Consider the following 20,802-nt stretch of genomic DNA (forward strand, 5'->3'; position numbering starts at 1 on the left):
ATAGGATAGGGCCTGGTCACCTCAATCTAATTATGGATTGAGTTAGACCACATCTGGATTGTGCCTATGGTTTATGCTTGTTTTTTGGACATCGACCCTCTTGGGCTCTTGGTTGGGAACCTAATTTCTAGCTCCTTAGCCCTGAAACACTGCAGGAGATTGTCCTACCCTTGAGAGGTCTGGGGCTTAGTTTTATTACCTCTCACCCCTTATAGTTTTAAAATATCTTTAAGAGGAGATCAGCCATGTATTTGGGGTATACTACCTACTTCTAGTGGAACCTTGTCTCCTAAAACCACAAGATTATAGGAGATTTTATTCTGCCTTTTAAAAGCTCTCAGTCTAGCTTTGAAGTTCCAATGTGCTGGCCCAAAATTCAGCAAATACCCAATGAGAAAAACTGGCCACATGCAGGGGCTCCTTAAGTTTCCAGTTTGTCGCAGCAGCTCTCATCTCTCTTTCTTCCAGTACAGCCCTCACCACATGCCAAGCCTGATCCTTAGTTTATGCCAAAATTAGCAGATGCCCTCAGGAAAGAAAACAGTATCAGCTACCTCAGAGGCCATCCCCTGGAATTCCAGTTCATCTAATCTCATGACAGCTCTGTGGTGTCTTCCTCATGACAGCTCTGTGGTGTCTTTTTAAATAATTACTCTGACTTTTTCTAGTTGTTGCATCATTAACATTGTACTACCACAACTATCACTTCCTACCTGGAGGCCTAGGAAGTATTATCTTCTGCCTGCCCTATATAATAGTTTATTAACTGGTCTCCCTAATTCTACTCTCGTCCCTCTCACAAAGCAGTCAGAGTAATCCTTTTAAGTATATCTTGTCCCTCCCCTGCTCAAAACCCTCCAGTGGCTTCCCTTTATATTTAGAGTAAGTTCAGTTCATTTTCACAGGCTGCAGTCCTACACAATTTTACTGCTGCTCACTCTCTAACTTAATTTCTCTCTACCCTCCCCTTTGCTCACTCAGTTATAGCTCTACTGACCTCCTTTCCAATTTCTCAAACACACTAACATGTTCCTGTCTCAGAATCTTTGCACTTGTTGTTATACCCTCTCACATCTTCATAAGGCATTGTGCCTTTACCTCTTTCGGGAGCTCTGTGTAAATGTCATCTCCTCAAAGAGGACTTCCCTTAAAATTCTGTTTCCTTACCCTGCATTAGTTTTAATCACAGCACTTAGCACTACCTGACATTGTACTGTATATTGTGTTATTTGTTTAATTTTCTTTCTCTCTCACTAGGAGGTAAGCTCCATGAGAGTGGAAGTCTGGTTTGTTCACTGTTCTATCCCCAGAGCTTAGCACAGTGTGTAACTTATAGTAAGTGCTCACTATTTGTAGGATGTCTTAGATATCCCTTACCTCAAAAAAGTCTCAGTTTAAGGAAAAAAATGAATAATTGGAGTAAAATTAAGAAGTACTGTAACATAGATGTCTACAGAATGCTTTGGGAGTAAAGAGAGGACACTGACCTAGTTGGGACATGGTCAGAGAAGGCCTCAATAAGGAGGTGGCCCTGGATCGAGTGTTGAAAACTGAGTATTGATATGTGTCTGACAAAGAGTAATAGAGAGCTCAACATATAGGGCTACTAGAACATGGGGTTGGATGATAGGAAATGACATCAGTCATAATGGGAGAGCAAGATGGGCAGAGTCAAAAAAGTCCTTAGAAATCAGGTTAAAGAATTTAGACCTTACCTTAAAGGTAATAAGGAATAAAGGTTTTTAAGAGCAAAGGTTTTTAAGGAGAGATGCTATCAGATTTCTATTTCCACATGTTCCTCTACTCCTCACTGCAGTAGTCAAACTAAAACTTCAAGTAGATTGATGTAGAAAATCCCTGGCATGGTTATCAGGGCTCAATTTCAAAACAAGTTCTTATCCCAGCTCACTATGTAACCTGTGGAGGGCATTGTGTCTTGTTCTGAGCCTCAGACCTTCATTCTTAGCAGGAGAGAATTACAGGTTTCTAAGAGCCCTTTCAACTCTGAGCCTATGATTCTATTAATATTTATATACTTCACCTTTGACTTAGGTCACAATACTTGTCTAAGATGCCTTAGGAAGAAAAATTTAATATTTTTTCTGCATCTGCCAGAAATAATTTAAAACCTCCAATTCCAGCCAATCTAAATTCAGTCTTCTTCAGAGATTTCCTAAACATTTAGGTCAAATGCCAGGAAACCAGCTTCTTGGAACAAAACTACCTGAGCAGAAGCGGCAAGTCCTTTTTTTCTTCTGGCTGGGATGAGAATGCAGGGGGGAGGGAGGGTGATAGAATGAGTCTTTTTCTTGCAGTTGTGATTCCAAAGAATCCCTATCCTGCCTCCGATGTGAATACTGAGAAGCCCAGCATCCACAGCAGCACCAAAACTGTCTTGGAACATCAACCAGGGCAGAGGGGGCGTAAACCAGGAAAGAAGCGGGGCCGGACACCCAAGACCCTAATTTCCCATCCCATCTCTGCCCCATCCAAGACAGCTGAACCTTTGAAATTCCCAAAGAAGAGAGGTCCCAAACCTGGCAGCAAGGTAGGTAAAATATGGGTTTCCCAGAAAGGGATAAGGGATTATAAAGGGGTCATTCGGCCAGGCACCGTGGCTCACGCCTGTAATCCCAGCACTTAATGGGAGGCCGAGGCGGGCAGATCATGAGGTCAGGAGATGGAGACCATCCTGGCTAACACGATGAAACCCCATCTCTACTAAAAATACAAAAAATTAGCCAGGCGTGGTGGTGGGCGTCTGTAGTCCCAGCTACTTGGGAGGCTGAGGCAGGAGAATGGCGTGAACCCGGGAGGTGGAGCTTGCAGTGAGTGGAGATCGTGCCACTGCACTGCAGCCTGAGTGACAGAGCGAGACTCTGTCTCAAAAAAAAGGCAGGGTTGGAGGGCGGTCATTCATCCATACCCATCTCTCTTGGAAAGGGGCATATCTGGCCCTCTTCTCTATCTTGTATATCTTATAAGAGGAATTTCCTAGATCGTCATTCCTACTTGCTACTTACCTGAGAGTTGGTAATATTAAAGATAAAATTGTGGAGGATAGGAAACAAATTTTAACTTTGAAAGTTACTCATATTTGAGGAGATTCCGGTCTAGTGTACATGGAAGAAACTGCTCTTTGTTAACCTTTCCAAAGTAGATGTCCAGCGTGTGGACAGAAAGCACAAATTAACTCTGTAAATGTTTTTTTTTCTTTTAATCAGCTTTTTCAGGTTGAATGTAAATATATTTTTTGCTATCTCTACCTCTTCTTTAAAAAAAATTGAATACCTACTAAGTGTCAGACTGTATTAAACGCCAATACATACATATCCCATGATTTTCACAAAACCCTAAGAGATAAATAGTGTTAATGTTATTTTATAGTAAATTGAGACTTACAGATGTAAAATGATTTTTCTAAGATCACATGGCTAGTAAATGGCAAAAGCTACAGAGATTGGCCCTTAGATCTACTTCCAAGGTCACTGCTTCCCTAGCATATATTCACTCTTTCACTGTTTCCCACATTTCCTGAGGGACACAACACTTCTAGTATTCTAGTATTGGAAAAGACAGCTGAGTCACCTTCACTGAGCACTGTTACTGAAAGTACTACCTCTTAGTCATGGCCTGTTTTTCATGGGTATCTTCCCTAAGGAAGGCATTGATATGAAAAAAAAAAGAAACTTCTGTCAGCAGCTTCTCTAGGGCCCCTTTTAGCATCACCTCCTACCCTCATTTCTTAACTGTTGGGAGATTTCTCTGATGAATCTCTTGCCTGAACAAGAATACCTGAGTTCCAGTATGGAGATGATACCCCGTTCTCCCTGGGCATTCCATCCCAATCTCATTAATTCCTCCCTAGGGTTAGTTAGTTTGTCTGTTGGTTTGTTTTGCTTGTTTATTAGCTTCCACTGACTTCAGTCCTTGTAGAATATAAGCTCCTCAAGGTCAAGAACCTAATCTTTTTCTTTTTTTTTTCTCCTGTGGTGCCTTGTATCTCAGTCAGTCTCTTGGGAAATATTCAGAATATGCAAGATGGGTAGGAGGGTAGGTGGGTGGGTGCATGGATGGATGGATGGATGGATGGATGGATGGATGGATGGATGGATGGATGATTTTAGTGATGATGTTACCAATCTCAGTTGTCTCTTATTTTTGGCTTCAAATTCTCAGTATCACCTCCTGATCTTCCTGTGTAACACATAATACTCCTCTTGATCTGTTACCACTAACCCAGGTCCTAATTCAATTTTGCCTTCATTACCCACCTCTCATTCTCATGTTGTAGAGGAGAGGCTGAAGGCCCTAAGGTTGCCAAGGCCAGAGAAACCATGCTTTTGATGATGTGAAGACATCTTGAGGACAGTCAGAAGAGGGAGAAAACTTACCTGGGGGACTCCAAAGATAGAACCAGAACCAATAAATGGAAACTCAAGCAGAGAAGCTTTGTCTCAACATAAAAGGAACAGTTAAATCTATCCCAAAATGGAAGTAATGAGCCCCTATAACTAGAGGTATTTCGTCAGGGACTGGATGACTATAGGAGGGATCTTTTAGGGAGAGGGAATTAGAAGTATTGGGTGGATGGTTGGGTTAAATGGCCTTTAAGATCATTCAAAACTCAAAAACTGATTCTGTGATTGCCTCTGCTCTGCTCCCTCAGGAAGTCTTGAACGTAGTAACCAAAGTCCTTTTTCTTTCTAGCCTTCTTGAAAGCAGTCATTCTCATCTTTTCCTGTGTTTTATGTCCTAGCATTTGATACTCTAATTCTCCTTCATGTTCTTTTGCCTACCCCTACAAGTGTATATGCCTTCCACTTCACCTGTGAGCCTTATATCCCTTTTTGTTTGTTTTGCTTTGATTTCTGAGGCGGGGTCTCACTCTGTCACCCAGGCTGAGTGCAGTGGCACAATCATTGTTTACTGCAGCCTTGACCTCCTGGGCTCAAGCGATCCTCCCACCTCAACCCCCCAACTAGCTGGGACTATAGGCATGTGCCACTATGCCCAGCTAATTTTTTAAAAAAAATTTTGTAGACATGGGGCCTTGCTATGTTGCCCAGGCTGGTCTCAAACTCCTGGGCCCAAGCAATTTTCCCACCTAGACCTCCCATAGTGCTGGGATTACAAGCGTGAGCCACCATGGCTGGCTTTATATCTCTTTTTGAAGCAGAGTAGTCTTGTGGATACAGCATAAGCTTTAAAGTCAGACAAACTTAGGTTTAGATCTTATCTCCATATGTTACCACCTGTGTGACTTTGGGAAGGCTTCTCTGGATAAAGCCCTGAGCCCATTTTCTCACCTGTAAAATGGAAATGAGATAATGTATGAGTACATATAATATTGTATATGTACCTATCTCAAATAGGTTTACATTATTCAGGCACCTAACCTACCAGGCTTGTTCCTTTAGGGACCCAGTGAAATCCTACCACCAACTCACTGAAGTTGAAGTGGTATTTCCCTTCTTCCCTGACTCATTCATTACGTATTTGGATTTTAACGTTTAGCGGTAAAAAAGCATGAGCAGATGTTCACTTTCAATGTGTGTTTTGAATGCTTCATGAGAGTTTGCATGATTGCTTTCACAGGCAAAGCCATCTTATATATGCCTGCTGTCATCAGGGCTATCTCTTTAGAGAACGTACTCCTAGAAGGCAGACAGGTTGATATGGCTCCCAGCAGTTATCCCTACATGAAGCATTTAGTAAAAGTGGATTTTTGGATCTCTGTGATGGTTATGTTCTCCTTGCATTCAGAAAGGCTTTTAGCCAGACATGGTGGCTCCTGCCTATAATCCCAACACTTTGCGAGGCCAAGGTAGGAGGATCGCTTGAGCAGGAGAAGTTCGAGACCAGCCTTGGCAATATAATGAGACCTCATCTCTACAAAAAATTTAAAAGTAAGCCATGCGTGCTGGCACACACCTGTAGTCCCAGTTACTCAGGAGGCTGAGGTGGGAGGATCGCTTGAGCCTGGGAGGTGGAGGTCACAGTGAGCCAGAACCATGCTACTGCATGCCAGCCTGGACAACAGAGCAATACTCTGTCTCAAAAAAAAAAAGGCTTTTAGGAAACTATTTCTTAGAAAAAACCTGAGATCTTTCTCCCCCAAAAAGTGCCCTGAACAGTGTAGGGGAAATAATAGATTTCTCTCAAATCATCTCTATTATTTCCTCTATTATTCTATACTGCATGCTTCATAAAAAGAATTTATTTACACTTATTTTATGCTAAGTACCATGCTAAGAATGGTACTTAGAACAAGACTTTCAAAGATTTCCAGGTGAATAGGGATACTGGTATGTAAACATATCATGACAATACATTGACAAATGCAACAGTTCAAAAAACAGAGGTACCATAAAAGAGACAATGACTAGAGAAAAACTAGAAAAGCTTCCTAGATAAACAAATTTGTAAAATAAATTTAAAAAGAGAACATTTCAAGTGAAAGAGACATCTTATCATTGTAAAGGTGTGGACCAGGAAAAAGTGCAAGTTTTTAAAGAAGCAATAGAGATTTACTACAGTAGGAGATTTAAGGGAATGGCAGGTAATGAGGTGAAGAGAGAGGCAGATAGAGTAAAGTTGTTTGTAGAGTTAGAAGGGTCATTTCTATTTTTTTTGTTTGTTTCCATTTTTAAAGAGAGAGAAATAAAGTACAAAGTAATGTCAAAGCAGACTTAAACTATGGCATATTTTGCTTTTGTCTGCCCAACTAATAAGGGATCTGAACTTCATATGATAATATTGAATCTAGTATAAAAGATAATAAATTAAGCTTTGACCCTACAAAAGACTAGAGGCTTGTATATAGATTCAGAAAATGTCTACTAAGCATCTACTACAGGTATATGTATAGCTTTAAGCCAGATGCTGTGTAGAAAACAAAGATAAAACACTATTCCATCCATAAATATATTTTTGCTTCATGAGTGAATTAAATGCCAAGAATAGGGAATGAAAAGACCTGTCATGGGTAGCAATTTTTTTCCCATTCATTTTGACAGAGGAAACCTCGGACTTTGCTGAACCCACCACCTGCCTCACCAACAACCAGCACTCCTGAACCAGATACCAGCACTGTACCCCAAGATGCTGCCACCATCCCCAGCTCAGCCATGCAGGCCCCAACAGGTAAGAGCAGATGACAGGACTACCTGTGCACAAGCCCCAGACCTAGTGTCTGCACTTTCTTTTGTCTTACACCAGTAATTAGCACCTTTCCACTTGTAAACCTAGGTAAAATCTTCTTAAAAAATTTTATCTTTGGCATTTGAAATAATGTCAGACAATCAAACTTAGGTAAATTTTCTGTGAACTCAGGGATGGGGAACTAATGCAGGGATAGCACCAAGAGCTCCCTAGCCTAGTTTAGAATAATAGCCTTCCTTCCCAGTTAGGGGAAGTGATCCCTTCTGAGTGATCCCTTCCACCTTCCAGAATCCTCCCAGCATTTCAGTAATGGTGCCACCCTTAAAATATGTATGAAATTTCTCTGATTTTTTTTTTTTTAACAATCACTGATGGTGACAAACTTTGGTACAATGAAAGTAAGGTTGACTCATTGCAAAATCTGGTGGATGAAATGGGTGGGTAATCATCCTGGGTTATGCACATCTGTTCCCATTTCATAAACTGTCTATGACAGTAACTAAAAGAACTATGCGCAGATACCCCCTTCCAAGGGGGTAACTATAAAGAAAAATACTCATTTTTTAATGTGTAAGTTAAGATAAATGTGTGAAACCCTATTCTGTTACTCAGCAGACACTCCATCTTCTTCTAGGAAGTCTTAAGCAATTGGCATGATCCCCAGGGAAGTTAGGGTTGTCTTTCTCTTAGAAAGAGTTGAGTATGTCTCTAATCAAATCCCAGAATGTAGGAGCCTGAAGGGAAGGCTCAGACATAGTTTCCAGTAACCGATAGAAGATGACAGAACCTGCCATAGTCAGGCTATAATAGTCTGCATTGACCATTGTGTCGCCATCTCTTGAGTGGGCCTTGATTCACTTTGTGTGACTTTGATATCACTTCCCTATCTGAGCCTCAGTTTATAATCTATACAATGATAGGATTAGTCCAAATAACCTTTATAGTCCCTTCAAATGTTAACAATAAAAGCTATCACAGACTGAATGTGATGTGCCACATTTATCTTTTACCTACTTTTCATTTTTTTAACTGTAGAGAACTTTTTAAAAGGTATTTTGATTTGTATCAGTTATACACATTCATAGTTTAAAGGAATGAAGGGTCTACACAACTTATTACAAAAACAAAACAAACATACCTCATATCCCCCTGTCAATTACTGTTCCCCAGAGGCAATCACTTTCAATTTAACTGACGTTTTTATTTACCTCTGTATCTAAATAGCATGTCTATATTGCTGTCTTTTTTAGTTATTTTTCTAATGACTACCCACGCTAGAAGATGAGAATTTAACTCTTCTTAATCTCCTTGCCCCTTATCCACCCACACATATTTCCCTACCCCAATTCCATGATATTATAATTTTAATTAGATCAAAATTCAGTATTTTGTTATTATAACTAGTTAAATGCTGTTCTCAATTGAGCCATGTAGTATACGATGATTACTTTTCCTTTGTTGCTCAACATTTCATTTTCAGGGGAAATCTTGTTGATTTCCTTGTTATGTGTTTATTTTTCTGTGTACTTATTATTAATTCAACCTTAAATTCTCTTCCTACTGTATACATCTCTCTTTATGTCCAAGTACATTATATATTCTATCCATGTCATACTCTAGAAGAAATCTCTCCTGGAGGCTTCTTAGTTTCTTGAGATTCTGTTCACCTCTCTTTTTTGGTGAGGGTCTCAGTTTGCTCTTTCCAAGGTCTTTGTTTTCTGTACATCATTCTTAGATTTACATATTTAGTTTTGTATGAAATCTCTTCATTCTCTTGGAAATTTCTGTTAATTCCCAGTACCCTAAAATTTCACTTTGGATATATTTTCACTTACCATACTGGACACTTTTATTTTATAAAATTTTTTAAAATTGGCTGAGCATGGTGGCTCATGCCTGTAATCCCAGCACTTTAGGAGGCCAAGACGGACGGATTACTTGAGGCCAGGAATTCAAGACCAGCCTGATCAACATGGCAAAACCCCATCTCTACCAAAAATACAAAAATTAGCCAGGCATGGTGGCACATGCCTGTAGTTCCAGCTACTCAGGAGGCTGTGGCATGAGAACTGCTTGAGCTGGGGAGGTGGAGTTTGCAGTGAGCCGAGATCGTACCAGTGCACTCCAGCCTGGGTGATAGTGCGAGACTCTCTCAAACAAACAAACAAAAAAATTCTTTACTCAATTATTTTCTTTCACTTCTTTTTCTCTATTCACTCCCGTCATACCTGTTTATTCAGTTTTTGAATCTCTTGACCTGGTTCTGTAATAGTCATATCTCTGTTCTTACCGCTATTCTTTGCCTTTTGGTCAACTTTCATCAAGTTTTCCTCAACTATATCTTCCAAACTTTGTATTGAGTTTTTCATTTCTGCCATCTTGCTTTTTAAATTATAATTATTTAGTATTCCAGTGGCATTTTCCAAAGTCTGTCTGGTAGAAACACCAGACCTGCAAAATGCTCTACATGAAAGGATTTTACACACATTTAGGAAATTTAGTTATACACATTTAGGAAATGCTTATACTCTACTTCCCCGTGGTTGGAGATTTGCATCTTGTTTATCAAGAGCTCTTTTTGTTGTTCTTTGAAATTTTTTAATAGACTTTTATTTTTTAGAGCAGTTTTAGATTCACAGCAAAATTGAGTGGTAGATACAGAGATTTCCTATATACTCACTGCCCCTACACATACATTGTCTCCCATTCATCAACATCCTCCACCAGAGTGGTACATTTCTTACAATTGATGAATTTACATTGACTCGTTATTATCACCCATGTCCATAGTTTGCATTTGGGTTTACTCTTGGTGTTTTATGTTCTGTGGGTTTTGACAAATGTATAATGACATATATCCACCATCATGTATAATACAAAATAGTTTCACTGCCCTAAAAATCCTCTGGTCTCTGCCTATTCATCCTCCCTCCCCACTAATCCCTGGGAACCACTGATCTGTTTATTGTCTCCATAGATTTGTCTTTTCCAGAATGTCACATAGTTGAAATCGTACAGTATGCCACCTTTTCAGATTGGCTTCTTTCACTTAGTATTATGCATTTAAATTTATTCCATGTATTTTCATGTCTTGATAGCTCTTTTTTTTTTTATTTTTTATTTTTTTGAGACGGAGTCTTGCTCTGTCGCCCAGGCTGGAGTGCAGTGGCGCGATCTCAGCTCACTGCAACCTTCACCTCCCAGGTTCATGCCATTCTCCTGCCTCAGCCTCCCGAGTAGCTGGGACCACAGGCGCCCAACACCACGCCCGACTAATTTTTTATATTTTTAGTAGAGATGGGGTTTCACCGTGTCAGCCAGGATGGTCTCGATCTCTTCACCTCGTGATCCGCCCACCTTGTCCTCCCAAAGTGCTGGGATTATAGGTGTGAGCCACCACGCCTGGCCGATAGCTCATTTTTTTTTAGCACTGAAAAATATTTCATTGTCCAGATGTTTCACAGTTTATTTATCCACTCACCTACTTATGGGAATGTTGGTTGCTTCAAAGTTTTTGCAATTGTGAATAAAGCTGCTGTAAATATCTGTGTGCAGGTTTTTATGTGGACATACGGTTTCAACTCCTTTGGATAAATACCAAGGAAGACAACTGTTAGATTAAATAGTAAGAGTATGTTTTGTTTTGCAAGAAACCAAAGCGGTTTCAAGATGGCTGACTAGGGCTGGGCACAGTGGCTCATGCCTGTAATCCCAGCACTTTGGGAGGCTGAGGCAGGTGTATCACTTGAGCTCAGGAGTTCAAGACCAGCCTGGGCAACATCATGAGACCCCTATCTCTACTAAAAATACAAAAAAAATAGTCAGCTGGGCATGCTGATGTGTGCCTGTGGTCCCAGCTACTCGGGAGGCTGAGGTGGGAGGATCACTTGATTCCAGGGATGGGGCAGGGCAGAGGTTGCAGTGAGCCAAAATCACACCACTGCACTCCAGTCTGGGTGACAGAGCTAGACCCTGTCTCCAAAACAACAACAACAAAAAAAGATGGCTGACTAGAAGCATTTCATATGCTCACCTCCTCCACTTAGAAAAACCAAAGGAGTGTATAGACAATCATACTTCTGATAAATTATCTAAGATAGAACACTGGAATTCAACAGGAAAGTGACAGGAAACACAGAAAGCAAGGAAGGAGAAAGAAGAGAAGCAGCCTACCTAGCTGAGATTGACTAGGAAACAGCAAGTGACTTCCCAAGGGTAAGCAAGAGACTTCTAGCAGCCCACATCCCCACGTATGGAATCATGCATGCCTGGCAATGAGAGCTCTTGACCTTCCCAACCCCTGAAACTGACATAGGGAGCTGCCAGAAGACCAGGAGAGGGAACTATTCCAGGGGAGGAGCTTGCACTGGGTCACACACCCTTTCTGAGCCATAAGCAGCTACAGTGACGCACCATTTTCAATCCTAGCCATTGGCAGACTGCATTCTGTCCTGGGGCCTAGCAGCGCCAGGAATGAGGTGTTAGGGAAAATTGAGCTGTTACTACTTGGACTAGGGCAAAAGTTGGAAATGGGCTCCCATAGGTAGGACTCACAAGTGAGGCGTGGGCTGCACCTGCCAGTTCTGAGAAGCTAGTACCACCAGGACTGAAACTGGGATGTGAACAGGGCGCAAAGTGCTGCTGGGGCTTATCTAAAATGTCATTGCCAAACCCAAGGTCATCTAGATTTTCTCCTATGTGATCGTCTAGGAGTTTTATAGTTTGCATTTTACATTTAGGTCTATTATCCTTTTGGGGTTACTTTTTTTCAAGAGTGTAGGTTCTGTGTCTAGGTTCACTTTTTTACATGTGAATGTTCAGTTGTTTGAGAACCATTTGTTGAAAAGACTCTATTTTTTATTGTATTGCCTTTACTCCTTTGTCAAAGATAAGCTGATTATATTTATGTGGGTTTATTTCTGGGCTCTCTATTCTGTTCCATTGATCTGTCTGTTCTTTAGGCAATACCATACTGTCTTAATTATGGTAGCTTTACAATAAGTCTTGAAGTCAGGTAGTATCAGCCCTCCTGACTTTGTTCTGGGTCTTTTGCCTCTTCATATAAAGTTTAGATTCAGTTTGGTTTGTTATTGTTTTGGAAACAGAAGTGCACTCTGTTGCCCAGGCTGGAGTGCAGTGGCACAGTTACAGCTCACTGCAGCCTCAATCTTCCTGGGCTTAAGCTATCTTCCCACCTCAGCCTCCAGAGTAGCTGGGACTACAGGCACACACCACTATACCTAGCTAATTTTGTAGAGACAGGGTCTCACTATGTTGCCCAGGTCTCAAACTCCTGGGCTCATGCAGTCTTCCCACCTTGATCTCCCAATGTGCTGGGATTACAGGTGTGAGCCACCACCCCCAGCTGATTCAATTTGTTGCTGTCTACAAAATAAATTCTGGAATTTTGATTAGGATTGCAGTGAATCTCTACATTGACTTGGAAAGAACTGACATCCTGACAATATTAAGTCTTCTTATCCATGAACACAAAATATCTGTTTACTTAGTTCTTTTTACATTTCTTTCAAAAAACTTTTCTAGTTTTCCTCATATAAATGTTATATATATTTTGTTTAACTTATACCTAGGTATTTCATTTTTGGGTGCTAACATAAATGGTATTGTGAGGGTTTGTTTTGTTTTATTTTTTGAAATAGGGTCTTGCTGTGTTGCCCAGGCTGGAGTGCAGTGGTGTGATCACAGCTCTCCGCAGCCTCAAACTCCTGGGCAGAAGCAATCCTCCTGCCTCAACTGGGTAGCTAGAGGTGGGTAGCTAGAACTACAGACATGCCACCATGCCTGGCTAATTTTTTTATTTTTATTTTTTTTATAGAGATGGTTTCTCGCCATGTTGCCCAGGCTGGTCTTGAATTCCTGGCCTCAAACAATCCTCCTGCTTCAGCCTCACAAAGCATTGGGATTACAGGGAGCCATTGTGCCTGGCCTGTATTGTGTTTTTTAATTTTACATTTCACTTGTTCATTGCTGCTATATAGGAAACTGATTGACTTTTTGTATATTAGCTTTGTATCCTGCATTCTTGTTGTAATCACTTATTAATTCCAGGATTTTTCTGGCTGTTAATTATTTCATATTCTCTGCATAGACAATCATGTCACCTGAGGACAAAGTTTTATTTCATCCTTCCCAAACTGCATTCTTTTTATCTTACTTTTTGTCTTACTGCATTAGCTAGGACTTCCAGTATGATGTTAAGAGGAGTGGTAAGAGAGGACATCCTTGTCTTGTTCCTGATTTTGGTTGGAAAGCCTCTAGTTTCTCACCATTAAGTATGATGTTAGCTCTAGGTTTTTTATAGATGTTATTTATTAAGTTGAGAAAGTTTCCGTCTATTTCTAGTTTCCAGTAGTTTTTATTATGAATGAGTGTTGGATATTGTCACATCCTTTTTCTGCATCTGTCGATATGATTATCTGATTTTTCTTACTTAGCCTGTTGATATGATAGATTATATTAATTGATTTTTGAATGTTGAGTCAGCCTTGCATACTCTGGATAAATCTCACTTCGTCATAGTGTATAATTCTTTTTTATATTGTTCAATTTGATTTGATAATACTTTGTTGAGGACAATGCTGGCTTGATAAAATAAGTTAGAAAATATTCCTTCTGCTTCTATTAATAACTTCTAAAATAGATTTTGAAGAATTGGTATAATTTCTTCCTTAAATGTTGGTAGAATTCACGAATGAACCTATCTAAGCCTGGTACTTTCCTTTTTTGAAGGTTTGGGTTTAATTAATTCAATTTTTTAATAGATATAAACCTATTCAGATTGTCTATTCTTGTTTGAGTTTTGGCAGACTGTCTTTGAAGGAATGAGTTCATTTCATCTAGGTTATCAAATTTGTGGACATAGAGTTGTTCCTAGTATTCCTTTATCTGTTTAATGACAATAGGATCTGTAGTGATGTCCCCTTTATCATTTCTGATTTAGTAATTTGTGTCATCCCGCTGGTTGTTTGTTTTGTTTTTTTGTTTGTTTAGTTAGCCTGGCTAGAGTATAATTGATTTTATTTATCTTTTCAACAAACCAGCTTTTGGTTTCATTGATTTTTTTTAGTATTATTATTTTTTAGACAGAGTCTCGCTCTGTCACCCAGGCTGGAGTGCAGTGGCCCGATTTCAGCTCACTGCAACCTCTGCCTCCTGGGTTCAAGCAATTCTCCTTCCTCAGCCTCCTGAATAGCTAGGATTACAGGCATGCACCACCATGCCCAGCTAATTTTTGTATTTTTAGTAGAGATGGGGTTTCACCATGTTGGCCAGGCTGGTCTCGAACTCCTGACCTCATGATCCGCCTGCCTCAGCCTCCCAAAGTGCTGGAATTACAGGTGTGAACCAAGGCACCCAGCCTAATTTTTTTATATTTTTAGTAGAGACAGGGTTTTAACATGTTGGTCAGGCTGGATTCAAACTCCTTACCTCAAGTGATCCACCCACCTTGGCCTCCCAAAGTGCTAGGATTACAGGCATGAGCCACCGCGCTTGGCCATTTCCAAATATTTTTAAAATTTCTCTTGTTATTTCTTCTTTGACCTATGTGCTATTTAGAAGTGCATTGTTTAATCTCTATTTGGTGATTTTTTTCATATATCATTCTGTTGTGTTCTGAAAGAAGACATTGTATGATTATTCTTTTAAAATTTGTTCAGGCTGGGTGCGGTGGCTCACGCCTGTAATCCCAGCACTTTGGGAGTCTGAGGCCAGTGGATCACTTGATCTCAGGAGTTTGAGACCAGCTTGGGCAACATGGTGAAACCCTGTCTCTACCAAAAATTCAAACAATTAGCCAGGTGTGGTGGCACGCACCTGTGGTCCTAGCTACTCAAGAGGCTGAAGTGTGAGGATCACTTGAACCTGGGAGACAGAAGTTGCAGTGAGCCAAGATCACACCACTGTACTCCAACCTGTGTGAAAGAGTGAGACCCTGTCTCAAAAAAAAATGAGAAATTTTAAAAATTAAAAAATATATTCAGATGTGTTTTATGGTCCAGAATGTGATCTACCTTGCTGAATGTTCTACATGAGCTTGAAAAGAATATGTATCCTGCTGTTGTTGGATTAAGTCGTCAATAGATGCCAACTATATTTCAGTTGATTGAGGGGCTATTGAGTTCAATTATGTCCTTACTGATTTTATATCTGTTTGATGTGTCCATTTCTGATGGGGGGTGTTGAAGTCTCCAACTATAATAGTGGATTTATCTGTTTCTCCTTGCAGGTCTGCCTGTTTTTGCCTCATATATCTGACACTCTGTTGTTAGGTATACACATATTAAGGAATGATATGTCTTCTTGGAGAATTGGCCTCTTATTATGTAATGCCCCTGTCTTTCCCTGATAATTTTCCTTGCTCTGAACTCTACTCTGTCTGAAGTTAATATAGCTACTCCAGCTTTCTTTTGATTAGTTCAGCATGGTGTATCTTTCTTTACCCATTTACTTTTAATCTATATATGTCTTTATATTTAAAGTAGGTTTCTGGTAGACAACATAAACTTGGGTCTTGGTTTTTTTTTAATTTTTTAAAATAATCATTTACATTTACACCTTAGTGGAATTCAAGCTCCTCTCATCCTCCTAACCTGGTGATCTTTCATTAGCTTTACAAAGACAGTTTAATTTGGGGGAAGGGCGATTATCGTTTAAACTATAAACTAAATGTCTCCCAAAGTTAGCTTGTCCCAAGCCCAGGAATGATTAAGGGCAGTTTGGAGGTTAAAGATAAGATAGGAGTTGATTAGATCAGATCTCTTTCACTGTCATATTTTCTCACTATTACAATTTTTGCAAAGGTGGTTTCAGATGAATTAAGATTAAGGAAAATAGGCCAGGCATGGTGGCTAACATCTTTAATCTCAGTACTTTGGGAGGCCGAGTTGGGAGGATTGATCACTTGAGCTTAGGAGTCACCAACAACATAGCAAGACCTTGGCAACAAGGTCTTGGCACCTAGGCAACAATGTAGCAAGACTTCTCTACTAAAAATAAAAATTAAAAAATTAATCAAGCATGGTGGTGCATGCCTGTAGCCCCAGGCTACTCAGGAGGCTGAGGCGGGAGGATCACTTTAGCCTGGGAGATTGAGGCTGCAGTGAGTTATGATAGCACCACTGCACTCTAACCTAGGTGACAGAGTGAGACCCTGTCTCAAAAAAAGAAAGAAATTTAAAAAAAGGTCATAATTAATTTTGTCTTTACTTATTTCTTCTCTGATGCTGTTCCTTTCTTTATATAGATCCAAGTTTCTGATCTGTATCATTTTCCATCTTTCTGAAGAACCTCTTTTAATGTTTCTTGCAAGGCAGGTCTTCTGGCAACACATTCCCTCAATTTTTCTTTGTCTTTTTTTTCTCCCTCACATTTGAAGAACAGTTTTGCAGGGTACAGAACTTTAGGTCGGTGGGTTTTTTTCTCTCAACACTTTAAATATTTCACTCTCTTGCTTGCATGGTTTCTTACGAGACATTAGATATAATTCTTGTCTTTGCCCCTCTATAGGTAAGGCAATTTTTTCCTCTGTTCTGTTTCAGTATTTTTTCTTTTTCTTTAATTTTTTGTAGTTTGAAAATGATATGCCTAGGTGTAGATGTCGGGGGTTTTGGCATTTTTCCTTCCTGGTATTCTCTGAGCTTCCTGAATCTGGGATTTGGTATGTAACATTAATTTGGGGAAAATTCTCAGTCATTATTGCTTCAATTCCTTTCTCTTTTTCTTTTCCTTCTAGTATCACCATTATATATAGATTACATCTGTTATAGTTATCCCACAGTTCTTGAATATTCTGTTATTTTTTTTTCAGTCTTTTTTCTCTTTGCTTTTAATTTTGGGAGTTTCTTTCCCTTGAGATATATTTGTAAAGGAAAATTAGAAATTCTCTGGACTCCCCAAATTCCTTATGAAACGGGAGAGTTCCCTGACCTCCCTCGAAGGACATGCAATAGGTGTGTGGCTTGTCTTTTCAGCGCCATGCACTCAAACCCCTTACAGGAGGGGGAACACGTAGATGGGCAAGTGCAAGAGCTAGGATGAGCACTTTTGGGGCACCGGCCCCACAGTAGCATCTAAGGGTGGGTGCCTGTAACTCCTGAAGCCCCAGTGGGCATGCTACAGTGCTCTTTTAGCTCTGCCATCCACAGATGGCTTAAGTGTAAACCAGCTCAGTGCCCTCTTGGTACCCAGGTTCTTGTCTGGCATCCAGGAAGAATCAGGTCATGCACAGACTTGAAGAATGGTGAATGTGGAGGGTTTTATTGAGTGGTGGAGGTGGCTCTCAGCGGGATGGATGGGGAGCTGGAAAGGGGATGGAGTGGGAAGATGATCTTCCTGGAGTTTGGCTGACCAGCAGCTGATCTCCATCAGCCATCCCTAGCCAAACTCCTCTTGATGTTCAGATGCTCCTTCTCTTCCCTCCTTCTCTGCTGTGCCATTCTTCCACTCTTCTGCTCATCGATCCTGGGGTTTGGGGTTTATATGGGTACAGGATAATGGGGCATGGCAGGCCAAAGGCAACATTTGGGCACGAAAACAGGAATGCCTGTTCCCATTTAGTGCTGTGGGTTTCCAGGCTTGGGGGTGGGGCCTTTGCCAGGGAACTGCCCTCTTCTACCCAGTATTTCCCTACCCAGGGAAATACTGTCTGTATCACTTATGCAACAGGGAAGGGTAAACCTGGGGGTTAAGCCATGTTAACACCATCTTCCAGATGAATAGCTGTTACTAGCATTATGCATTAGCCAGATCCCCAAAGGAAAGGTAAAAAGCCTCAGGCATCCATGAAGGACTGCCTGCACAGATCATTCACAAGTAAACTCTTTGTTGGCCTCCCACAAGCAAGGACACACCAGCTGCAACTTCAGGTCTATAATCTAAGTCTAGCTCTTAAACTCCACACTGATAATGTCAGTATCATATCTTCTCAGGTGCAGAACAAAGACAAAGGGGACTGACTAGTCATTCCTCCACCAACCCAGATATGTCTGCATAATTGATTCTTACTTTACTCCGTTTTTGCTCTTCAAACATTCACATTATCTTATGTAAAATGTAGATTTGCCAAGCACTTACTAAAGTCTCACAAGAATGTAACCATTCCCCTTACCGCCTACCTGCCCTCCTTTAAGAAAATGTATAAATATGGCCGAGCATGGTGGCTCACACCTGTAATCCCAGCACTTTGGAAGGCTGAGGTGGGCGAATCACAAGGTCAGGAGATCAAGACCATCCTGGCTAACACGGTGAAACCCCGTCTCTACTAAATATACAAAGAATTAGCCAGGTGTGGTGGCACGCACCTGTAGTCCCAGCAACTCAGGAGGCTGAAGCAGGAGAATTGCTTGAACCCGGGAGGCGGAGGTTGCAGTGAGCCGAGATTGTGCCACTGCACTCCAGCCTGGGTGATAGAGCGAGACTCTGTCTCAAAACAAACAAAAACAAGAAAGAAAATGTATAAATACTAAAATCCAGAAGGCCTCTTTGGAACAGTCACAGATGTGTCTGTGGCTCATATTTTCCCCAGACATACTCCAAAGCTAGCTTAATAAACCTTGATTGAGAACATTTCTTCAGTCACTCATTCAGTTATCATGCTCAAATGCAGCAATTCTTGCCTTAGCATGTCTAACCTAATAATGGGCCAATGAAAGGCATTCTTCATTTCATTTTTTTTTTCTTTTTTTTTTTTTTTTTGAGACAGAATCTCCCTCTGTCTCTCAGGCTGGAGTGCAGTGTGCAAGTCACAGCTTACTGCAGCCTCAACTTCCCACACTCAGGTGATCCTCCCACCTCAGCCTCCTGAGTAGCTGAGACTACAGGCGCACGCCACCACACCTAGCTAATTTTTTGTAATTTTAGTAGAGACGAGGTTTTGCCATGTTGCCCAGGCTGGTATTGAACTCTTGAGCTCACTCAATCCACTGGCCTTGACCCCCACCAAAGTGCTAGGCGTGAGCCACTGTACCCAGCCCATTCTTTATTTCTGTTACAGTATTTTTGATCTCTGGTGTTTCTTTTTTATTTTTTCTTGGAATTGCCATCTCTCTACTTACATTGCCCATCTGTTCTTGCACGCTGTCTACTTTATTCATTAGAGCCCCCAGCATGTTCATCATAGTTGTTTTAAATTCCCAGTCTGATAATTCCAGCATCCCTGCCATATCTGAGTGTGCTGCTTTTTCTTCAAACTGTGTTTTTTGTCCTTGAGTATACCTTTTTTATGTGATAACTGGACATGACGTACTGAGTAAAAGGAACCATGGTAAGGCCAGGCGCAGTGGCTCACGCCTGTAATCCCAGTACTTTGGGAGGTCAAGGTGGGCAGATCACTTGAGGACAGGAGTTTGAGGCCAGCCTGGCAACATGGCAAAACCTTGTCTCTACTAAAAATACAAAAAATACCACAAATTAGCCAGGCATGGTGGTGGAGGCTGAGGCAGGAGAATCCCTTGAACCCGGGAGGCGGAGGTTGCAGGGAGCCGAGATCATGCCACTGCACTCCGGCCTGGGCAACAGAGCAAGATTCTGTCTCAAAAAACAAAAACAAACAAAAAAACACATGGTAAATAGGTCTTTAGTGATGTGGAGAAATGGGAAGCATTCTACAGTCCTATGACTAAATCTCAGTCTTTCATTGAGCCTTTGCCCCTGGGCTGTGAACTTAACAAGTGCTTCTGTTCCCCGCCCCCACCTCTTTGGGTTGGATAGAATGGCCTGGAGTGCAGTATTTGTCTTCTCCCGAATGGAAGGCTAGCATTGGTTGGAGTTGGTTATGTCTCCTCTTCCAGATCAGTTAGGCTCTGAAAAATCCCTAATAGTTTAGGCTGTGGTAAAATAGTTTCCCCTGAGGGAAGACCTTGTTGAGAACAGAGTGCTCTAGTATATTTCAAAATGGTTCCTTTTCCCCTCTCCCTGCCAGAAGCATGAGGGTACTTTTCTCTTATATTTACTGTGAGAATCCGGTTGAGCTCCTGGAGGCAAAACTCACAAAAGTTTCCCCCTCCTCCCCAGTGACTGGGACTCCCTGGAGTTTTAATCTCAAACTTCTTCACACTGAGCCTCTGACAAGTCATCAAATACAGTTAAGATTTTCCTACCCTAGCACTGGTTCCAGAGACTTCGGCTTATTCACCTGTCTGTCTCTTCAAATTTGAGGGCTAATAGTTTGCCCTGAGACCTTACTTCTCTGACAGATCTAAGGATTGTTGACTTTTCAGCTTATTCAGCTTTTTACTGGTTGTTAGGATGGAGTGGCACCTTCCAAACTCCTTATGTGCCAGACCTTTCTCTGAATTTTTTTAATAACCTCCAATTCTGATTTAATGGATCTAGTAAAAAAAAAAAAAAAAAAAAAAAGACAGTATACACAAACATCCTTATGACCTCAAGATTGGGAAGGATTTTTAAAATAAGACAATAAGCATAAACTATAAAGGAAAAGATCAATATATTCTATATTAAAATGAATACAGCTCATCTCTGTGCCACATGGCATCAGTTGGGGTAGCTCAATTGGGGCTTATGATAATTCCATTCACATAACTAGCAGAACTCATGTTGCCTGTTGGTTCTCGCCAAAGGATAGCTTGGGCTTTGCCATACCATGGTGGCTGCGTT

General features: G+C 40.9%; 1 protein-coding gene across 24 annotated transcripts in view; it reads left to right on the forward strand.

Annotated features, from left to right (window-relative positions):
• SCMH1 (Scm polycomb group protein homolog 1) overlaps window positions 1-20,802 on the forward strand; it is a 242,035-nt gene that overhangs the window by 192,176 nt on the left and 29,057 nt on the right. For all 24 annotated transcript variants that reach the window (XM_063665596.1, XM_063665586.1, XM_054492597.1 and 21 more), the window contains 2 exons: window positions 2,316-2,548; window positions 7,020-7,146. In XM_063665596.1, the coding sequence (XP_063521666.1) occupies window positions 2,316-2,548; window positions 7,020-7,146 (360 nt within the window). The remainder of the gene's footprint in view (window positions 1-2,315; window positions 2,549-7,019; window positions 7,147-20,802) is intronic.

Source organism: Pongo pygmaeus, chromosome 1 (genome assembly GCF_028885625.2).
Source record: "Pongo pygmaeus isolate AG05252 chromosome 1, NHGRI_mPonPyg2-v2.0_pri, whole genome shotgun sequence".
Lineage (NCBI taxonomy): Eukaryota > Metazoa > Chordata > Mammalia > Primates > Hominidae > Pongo > Pongo pygmaeus.